This window comes from Gavialis gangeticus, unplaced genomic scaffold (genome assembly GCF_001723915.1).
Source record: "Gavialis gangeticus isolate Ggan-Ray unplaced genomic scaffold, GavGan_comp1, whole genome shotgun sequence".
Lineage (NCBI taxonomy): Eukaryota > Metazoa > Chordata > Crocodylia > Gavialidae > Gavialis > Gavialis gangeticus.
In genome coordinates, this window is record NW_017728959.1 from 1,228,501 (window position 1) to 1,237,766 (window position 9,266).

At 43.0% G+C, this 9,266-nt stretch overlaps 1 protein-coding gene across 1 annotated transcript in view; it reads left to right on the forward strand.

The window, feature by feature from the left end:
- Positions 1-9,266, forward strand: part of LOC109288980 (eosinophil peroxidase-like) — a 35,998-nt gene that overhangs the window by 19,460 nt on the left and 7,272 nt on the right. Inside the window, exons 10-13 of the mRNA XM_019504818.1 lie at positions 1,043-1,289; positions 2,700-2,870; positions 4,422-4,659; positions 6,861-7,072. Coding sequence (XP_019360363.1) covers positions 1,043-1,289; positions 2,700-2,870; positions 4,422-4,659; positions 6,861-7,072 — 868 coding nt within the window. The remainder of the gene's footprint in view (positions 1-1,042; positions 1,290-2,699; positions 2,871-4,421; positions 4,660-6,860; positions 7,073-9,266) is intronic.

Here is a 9,266-nt window from a genome sequence, read left to right on the forward strand (position 1 = left end):
TTTTCTCCATGGGGGGGGAGAGGGACGCGGGGGGGGGGGGGGGGGGGGTGCAACTGTACCATCTCTGGATCTACCCCTGCCCACAGCCTGCTGCCTCAGGTTGCAGTCTCACAGGTTACACGTGGCCAGTTTTTCATCAGTATTTTAAGCTGGATTTTCAAGGGAAAAGCTGCTGCAAGAACCAAATCAAATCAATACTTAATATTGGTGGTGTGGGAGCTGTGCTGCTGGAGGTGTTGTCTGACACCAAGGGGCAGGTTATGAGAGAGTTCCTGGAACTCATCAATGTTGTATGGGTGGTAGCTCTTGCTATATGCTCCTTGGGCCAGTACATCTGATACACCAGAATAAAATAGACTAGAGTGATTAAGCAGCTGGGTGTCCCCCACCAGAAGTGACTGCATTTCCCTAGTTTATGAAATGTGCCATAGCTGTTTACAGTGGCTTAGAAGGGCCCTGCCATTTTAACATCAGCTTGTTATGTGCTTAGAACTTCTTGAAAATGTTTCTTTACCTAGGACCAGACACGTGCAATTTTGCTGATGTCACAGCAGAGGTTACATTTCAGGCTTTTTTCTATGCAGACACAAAGGGAAGGAAAATGCCAGTTTCAGTGAGATTCTGATACACCTGCATGGTTTAGAGAGCCATAGTCTTAGGCAGTGTCCTATTGTGCCCATGCCTAAATCTGTCCAGCTGGAGGGTGGATTGCTGAGCCTGTGGTTTAGGGTCCTGCTGTAGAAATGACCATTAACCAGAGCTCAGAATTAGGGAGTAAGTTAGATGCTTCACCTTGGGATGGAAGCGTATTTGGGTGACGTGGAATTCTAGTGAAGTCCCTGTTCCCATTCTGATGCTCCTGGCATCCATTTTGTTTAAGCCGTTGCCTTTTTTTGGAGTATCCTATCTCACAGCTTGTTTTGAACCAGTTGCATATAACAACTATTTCTAGTTTGAGACAAGTAAGACCTTGAACCTTGCTGTGTTCCCAGGGAGCTGGCAGTTGATGCAATGAGTGGCTCACTGCTCTTTTTCCTCCTAGATAATAACCTACAGAGATTACCTGCCCAAGCTGCTGGGAGACAAGTTCAGGAGAACTCTTCCTCCCTACCAAGGCTACAAGAGCTCTGTGGATCCCCGAATAGCCAATGTCTTCACGCTGGCTTTCCGCTTTGCCCATGCTTCCATCCCACCTGTGGTAGAACGGTTAAATGAACAGCATAAGCCTATGGGTTCCAAAATACCCCTCAGCAAAGCCTTCTTTGCTGTTTGGAGAATTGTAATGGAAGGTAAAACCTATTTCGGAGCCCCAAACTCTTACAGACTGTATCTACATCTCATTCAGACCCTTCCCAGTTTCTGGCCGCATCTACATGAGACACCGAATGGACAGTTGTTACTGTGCCGTCATTTGGTACTTGTATACATAAGTACTAAATGACTGTGCAGTAACTGGAGTTACTGTGCAGTAGTGTTGCTGAATGGCTTTTTCATGATGCTGACTGCTCAATAGCTTGAGACTACTGTGCAGTAGCATTGTGTCACACTTTCTGCCATGCAATGCTAGTGCATAGTAGTCAGGAGCTACTGTGCAGTCAGCATCTCATGTAGACACAGCCTCCTTTAGTGTGAAAGTTACACATTACATTTAGACCATGTAAAGAGCACTTAAAATACAAGTGTCCTCATGTTTAAAGCTTTTTAATTCACATTAAGTGCCCTCCAACTGCTTTAAAGTTATGCAACTTCAGGCAAGAGGTTAACTCTGGGCCATGCTACCTACAGATAAAATGAGCGATTTGCAATCCTCCAGGATGCACTGCTTCCAGTGTTCCTACCCTCCCCAGAGCAGACATATTGCTTGAGTGTCCTGGCTCCTAAGCATGCCTCTGTTTGCCAGCTCTAGTAGCAAGTCAGAGCTGTGCAGGCAAGAAATGGCATTAACCCTCAATGTGTATAAAGTTCACAGCACTTTATAATTTTAACTTTAGCACTGCTAACATTCCAGATTTAGTATGGTCTAAGTATAACATGTGACTTCACCCTTGGTGTCTTTTTTTTATGGCAGACAAGCTCAATGTGATTTTAATCAAAATAAGGATACTTGTCACAGCAACAGATACTAATTCTGCCACTTACCAGGGGCCAGAGCATCTTGCTAGAGTAGTTACTCTTTGTGGGCAACATGTGACTCTTCCTGTTAAGGGAGCTCACACCATAATTGCTTAATGTTGTAGGTGCTAATAAAGTTAAAATTTTGAAATAACTCTGCATTACACTTGCAAAAAAAAAAAATTCAGCCACAGGTTTTTATATGGGCACCCTTCCCATTATATCTGGCTGCTTCATGATCTTTGAACTTATGGCAGTCTCCTGATAGATGTGGCACTGAATTTACCCACAAACTATAAGCAGGGATCTGAGGCCTGAGAGTTTTTTGGGTTGCACAGTGTCACAAAAAAAGTCTTGGGGTGAAGTAGGGCATGAACCCTACAGCTTGTCTGCCTCAGGCTAGTACCCTAGTCACTGGACCATCTCTTTTTCTGAAGGGGCCTTCGTCAGGACAACATATCTATTGTACTAGCAAGTAGATAAAAAAAGGTCACTTCAGCTTTGCTGGACTCTTCCACATGTAGTTTCCATTGCTAATGGAGATAGATGTGTAAAGCAGTTCACGAGCAGCTGTTCAATCGTTGCAGGAGGCATTGATCCTTTACTCCGCAGCCTGATGGGTAATCGGGCCAAACTGATGACGCAAAAACAGATGATTGTGGATGAACTCCGGGACCGATTATTTGACCAGGTGAAGAGGATTGGATTGGATCTAGCTTCCCTTAACATGCAACGTGGGAGGGACCATGGCCTCCCAGGTAGGAACTGCAGTTGATGCTATCTTTGGAAACAGATCTCTAGAGGAAATGCAACAATACATATAGAAAAATATGGCTGGACAGGAGCTCATATACTCCAGCCCCATGCTCAGAATAGGGTCACCCCTAAGCCATTCCAGTCAAGTGTCTGTTTAACATGCTTTTAAAAATTTCCAGGAATAGAGATTCCACCACTTTTGTAGTTACCCTGTTCCAATGTTTGAACCACTCTCATAGTCGGAAGGTTCCTAATCTTTAACCTACATTTCTTTTGCTGTAGTTTGGGGCTGTGTATCTTAATCCTGTCCTCTACTACCACAGAGAAGTCTATCTCCAGTTTTGTAATCTCCCTTCAGGAATTTGAAGGCTGTTATCAAATTCTTCTTCAGTCTTCTCTTTTCTAGACTGAGTAACCCTAGTTCTTTTTTGCCTGTCTTTCTAAATTTTGTTTCTCATGTCCTTTGTTGTTGATTTGCAAGAGACCTCCTATTAATGTAACCCACTATACTGTTGGCTTTTTTGTCTTTTTTTGCAACAAGAGCACAGTGCTGGTTTATATTCCGCTTATGGTCCACTGTAATCCCCAGGACCTTCTATAGTACTGCAGCCTAGCCAATCATTCTCCAGTCTGTATTTATACAATTATTCCATCTCAAGTGCCATACACTGAATTAATGAATATAAATGACAGTGTGTTTTAGAAATCTAAAGAGAAAAACAGGTAGTCCAAAAGCATGGTACAAAAAATGAACCATACCAAACCTATTCACCCATCTTGGGATAAAATGTCTATCAAGGAGCGTAAATATAAATGTCTTGGTATTAGCTGAGATCTCTTTGGGATATCTTTTTTTTTATCTTGTTATTTATGCTATACCACAATAAATGAGTAAGTAGGATGTTGCTCTCTAAAATAGGCATCTGAGTGGAGCTTATGGGGATGGATGGAGATCCAGGAAAACAGTCCATTGCATTCATATCACATTAAGAAGTCTAGAGACCTAGGCAAATTTTAAGATGAAATTTGGAGATGCTTAGTGAATTTAAACACCTCCAGGGTTAGGTGGTAACTGAGTGGGATTTTTTGGATCACTATTTCAGATCTAGATGGTTACATTTGACAATAAGTCCTGTTCTAGACACTCAAGTCTTTATTTGTATTTAAGCCTTAATCTGTAGAGCCAGCCTGAAAATTACTGATCAGTGATCACTCCATGGAGAGGTACACTTATTCATTGGCTTATGACCAAAATGCAGGAGGACAGACTAAAAACTTCCTGCAAGGATAATGGCAAAACTACATCATTCAAAGAATGGTCACTTTGCTTGAACACATGAACTGTGCAGGGTAATAGGGAGACTGTCATATAACTTCCTTAATAATTTAATTCCAGAGACATAGGCAGTAAGGTGAGTTGTTTGGAAAAGTCTTTAGATAAACTGGAAACAAGAAATGTACACCTCCCCTAGCCTCTAAGGTAAAAGAGGAGCGAACTGGTAGCTCATGTGGAAGGAAGAAGGCATTGATTGTACTTTGCTTTGCTTCCACAGGGTACAATTCCTGGAGACGATTCTGTAGGCTTTCACAACCTCGCAATGAACATGAACTCTCTATTGTGCTGAGGAACAGCAACTTGGCTAAGAAGTTCATTCAGTTGTACAGGACACCGAACAACATTGATATTTGGCTTGGTGCCCTTGCAGAGCCCTTTGTTCATAATGGCAGAGTGGGGCCTCTGATGGCTTGTCTCATTGGCACTCAGTTTAGGAAATTGCGAGATGGGGACAGGTAAGGGCTGGAGTCCTGGAACAGGTGTTTGGGATGGCTGCAGCTGTGATTGTATCATCACCCTTCTCAGGTTTTCTTTTCTTCCTGGTAATGCATACATGCCCACTTGTATCCACTGGGACAGCCTGGATAGAAGTATTTGGGGCTCATGCTGTTTTGGGGGACCCTTTGGGCTGAAGTCTCACAGGTCTTGTTAGCATGAACTGAGTTTTGAGTGCTCAGTGCCTTTTGAAAATCAATCTCTGCAAGGGTCTGAAGAATTAGTGGCCCCTTTTGAAAGCATCAGCATCCCTGAAGTCTGGGCAAGCTCTTCTTTTTCAGCCTCTTCCCTTTCTTATAACTTTTTAAATTTTCAAATCACATTTTATTTCCTTGTCCTTCTCCGCACTGCTGGCCCATGACTAATGGAAACATTTGTAGCTTAAACCCCTCCTTTTTCTACGTTTTCAAACATTTTAATCTTTGGCTTGAGTCCCAACAAGGGCAAGAATAATTTTCTTGAAGTAATTCCAAGGATATGAAAAATGTCTTGATGGGCTGAGTGTCACCCAAAGCTATCCTAGCAGGTCAAATAATGACCCATGGAATATTTTGGGAGCCTCCCTCTTTGAGTAAAATTTTCAAAACTGGCTAAGGCAGTTAGGCACTTGACTCGTACTGAAAATTAATGGTTGTTATGCTTCTAATGCCCAACATGCTTTTGGACATGATACCCATTAAGTTTATGTGCATAACAATATACTGGTAGACTGGATTTTGGGTGACTCACAGCAGGCATCCTACTATTTGTTCCCACTGCATTCAAGATTTGTGTAGATTTTTTTAACATGACTTCAACCAGAAATTCTTGACTTGGTATTATATTTTTTTCCTTCTAACAAAAGCAATGTGCAAAGCCTTTATTATTGCTTATCTGCTCCGACCAAGAAGGGACAACCATATCTTTATCTTTGTAATATATCTATGTAACCATTGGATCCAGGTAAGTGATTATTAACTTGGTTTTAGGGCAACCTTTATAACTCTGGTAGAGTCACAACTAAGGTTTGCAGAACACCGCAAGCATGATACTATTATTGCAATCTCCTTTTACTTTTATTTTCTCCTTGGCTTTCAAGTCTGTTCTGCTATATCTCTAAAGTTAAGTTACATCAAGGGTATTAAAAGAATGCATGGGTTTAAACAGAAATAGGCATAGATGCTCTTGTTCCAGTATTTACCATAAATATTTAATCAGGATGCTTATTCTTCAACTCCTTGTGTTTACAATCCCTTAGTTAAGATTTTTCTACCTATAATATGCTTAAATATGAAATGCAAAGAACTGAAAAGTTAAGCTACTTAACAGAGCCTCATTTGTCATTCACTCAAAAGATGCACAATTCACCCTTTGCAGAAAACACCATGCAACAGAAGCAATATTCCACAACCTCAGTTGTGGAGCAGTAGGGATTCCAGTCATTCAATCATCCCTCCTCCCAGGGCCATCTCTAGGGGGAGGCAAATCAGGGTGACCCCTCCACGCTTTGTGGGGGGGGGCCGTAGAGCTAGGTGGAGTGGTGCAGCAATGCCATGCTGCCGCTGGCTTCACGTCTGGCCACTCGGCATGCCCCCCCACTGCTGAATCTTCTGCTCAAATCAGTGCCTCTGGCCGCCTGCTACCCCCTCCTGCCCCCTGCTGCCGAATCTGCCACTGGCTTCTTTGCATCCAGGCGCAGGACCCCACACAAGCTGATTGGCCCCGGGCCCCGCACCTACTTGGATTATCTCTGCCTCTTCCCCATATGCTTGACAATGGGGGAGAGAGAGAGAGAGAGACCCCCAGACTTGCCTACGTAAATGTCCTGTTTGATTACTTCTGAGAAAATGCTCGGTGATGCTTGGGGATTTTTACTTCAAAGGGAAAAAAATGAAAAAGTGTCCTTCCGAATCAGCTAAATGATTTAAAGGAATCATAAATGGTAAGACTTCAGACTGAACTTTTTATCTCTTTCTTGGGGTTACTGCATGGCATGCTTCAGTGCAGAATAAAGTTAAGGCTATTTGATGTCATCTACTTATTTTCATGCCTTAATATCGTGTTTTTTAAATTTAACCTTAGTTCTGAATTTTCTGTTTCTGACATTTCATAGTCAACAGTCCAAAGTGTGTAGAAATCCACAGGATAAAATCTGTTGCTATTTTCCTTCTGTTTCTTGTAGATTCTGGTGGGAAAATCAAGAAACTTTTACTTCAAAGCAACGCCAGGCCCTATCCAGGATCTCCTTGTCACGCATAATCTGTGATAACACACGCATCCAGAAAGTACCTAGGGACATTTTCCGGGCCAACATATACCCCACAGACTTTGTGAGCTGCAACCAGATACCAAAGCTGGACCTCTCGGCATGGAGATTAAGGAATGCAGAAAAAGGTGCAGAGTGAATATGTTGGCTCATGGTAGAAGTTTTGTCAGACAGGAAATATTATTTTTCTTCCAGGGTACCAAAAATAGATATTTATGTCCATGGGCAGATCTAGAATTTGGAAAAAGGGGGTGCAAATAGTGAGGTGTATCATCACATATAAAACAACACATACTTTTTTCCAATTAAAAATACACTAGAAACTTTACTAATATGCTTGGGGCCTAAGGTTGTATTATTCAGTTTAAGATAGAAGAAAAAACAAATAGTTTAATTGGAATATGTTAAAAAATAATCTGTGGGGCTATGAAATAGGAGCTTCATTACCAGAAACAGCTAATAGACAGCAGAATTGCAGAAAAAAAGATAGCCTGATTAGTGGGATATCAGGACCATTAAAAAGAAGCGCGGGGGGTGGGGAGGGGAGCAGGGGTTGTTAACACGTGTCGAATGAAGTGTTTAGAAGGGATCAGGTAAATTATAGAGCCATGAAGTCAATTGATCCCTCAGCACTGCCTGATTAGAAATAGTTTTGCCACTACCAGGTATCTAGCTGGTTTTAAACTTTGGGGCTAGGGATAGAAGTTGCACACAAACCAGTTTAAGTGATCAGAAACTGGTTTCAACCTGTAACATAATAGAAATTCAGTGCACATAAACCAGTTTTAAAATGACTGAAACTGGTTTAAGATAACCCTGGTTGAATGTAGCATCAGACTTAACTGATTTTAGGTCAAACCATTTGTGAAACTTCTGTCCCAGACCCTTTCCTGGTTCAAGTTAAATCAGACTCTCCCAGCATCCCAGCATGCTTTGCAGCCCTGGGATAGGCTGTTGTCAGCTCCAGAGAGCAGGGCTGGCCCCTTCCCTCTCCTCCCTAGCTGGAGCAGTGAGGGTTGGCTCACTGGCCTTACTGGTTGACTTACTGCCCCCCTCCCCCAGGCAAACCCCTGCTGGGGGCTGGGGCCAACGAGGACCTTAACTTACCTTCCCTAGAGTATGGAGCTGTTTGCCCTCCTTGCTTAGTGCTGGCTGTGACTGTAGACTACAACTCCCAGCGACACCTGGAAGCAGGAAGAGGGAGTGATGAGCAATCCTGCAGAGTCCTGCTGCTTTAATTCTGGACTGCAAATCTCAGAGACCTTGGGGCAGCAGGAAGAGGAAGTGAACATACAGTCCATGCTAGCTATGTGCTAGAGAGCTGTGCTCTAGCACCCTCTGGCACCTAGCTTGAGCCACTGCAGGCATGTGGCTGCATTTCGTGAATCAGAAGTGAATGTCTCTTCATTTGTTTATTGCTTCAATCCTTGCATCTTAGACTAACCTGCAAAGACTGAATCAATTTGCCCTTGTGCTTTTTTACTATCTGTGAGGACCAGGAATCGATTGGGGGGGGGGAAGGAAGGGGGGAGGGTGCATGTGGACCAGTACCCTGGATACACCCATGTTTATATCTGTCTTTAAGTGCCTAGAAAACTATTTAAACTTGGATAATAAAAGATTTTTTTATGGGCAGAATGATGGCAATAGTGAATCTACTGGGATATTTTTCAAAGGAGCTCAAACAGAAGAGATACGTAAAGCAAATCAACAGTAAATGTGAATCAGGCACTTGACTCATGTGCTTTTTAAAATCCTGTAGCCCCCTCCTCTCTCTGACTTGGGTAATCAATAGTTCCTCACACTGACCTTCTTGTGGGCTGGTATGGTGAAAGCTCTTTGATTCTGTTCCAGTCTACTGTAAACCCTAGTGTAAGGGACAGGTCTATCTTTAAACATGTATGACATATTTGGTAGAGTTTTGGCCCTCAGGTATTGAACTCCAGAGTGCAGTTGCTGTACAAACACCAAACAAAAACAGATTCTGCCCAAAGAGTGTATAATTAAAACCCTTGTCTTTTGACTGCATTCATTTCCAAGGAGGATTATTCTGCACTGGTCCAGTCCTGGAGGGAGCAAACCAGGAAAGCCAAGGCTGCAACTGAACTCCAACTAGCTTTGAGCATCAAGGACAATAAAAAGTCCTTTTTCAGATATGTGGGGAGATGGAGGAAAAGCAAGGGCAACATTGGACCCCTGCTGAACCAGATGCGGCAACTGACGTCCAGGAAAAAGCCAACCTATTAAATGGCTACTTTGCGTCGGTCTTTCATCAGTCCCATGGGACGCCCATGCCCGCTACGGGACAGGGAGGTCCGGGTG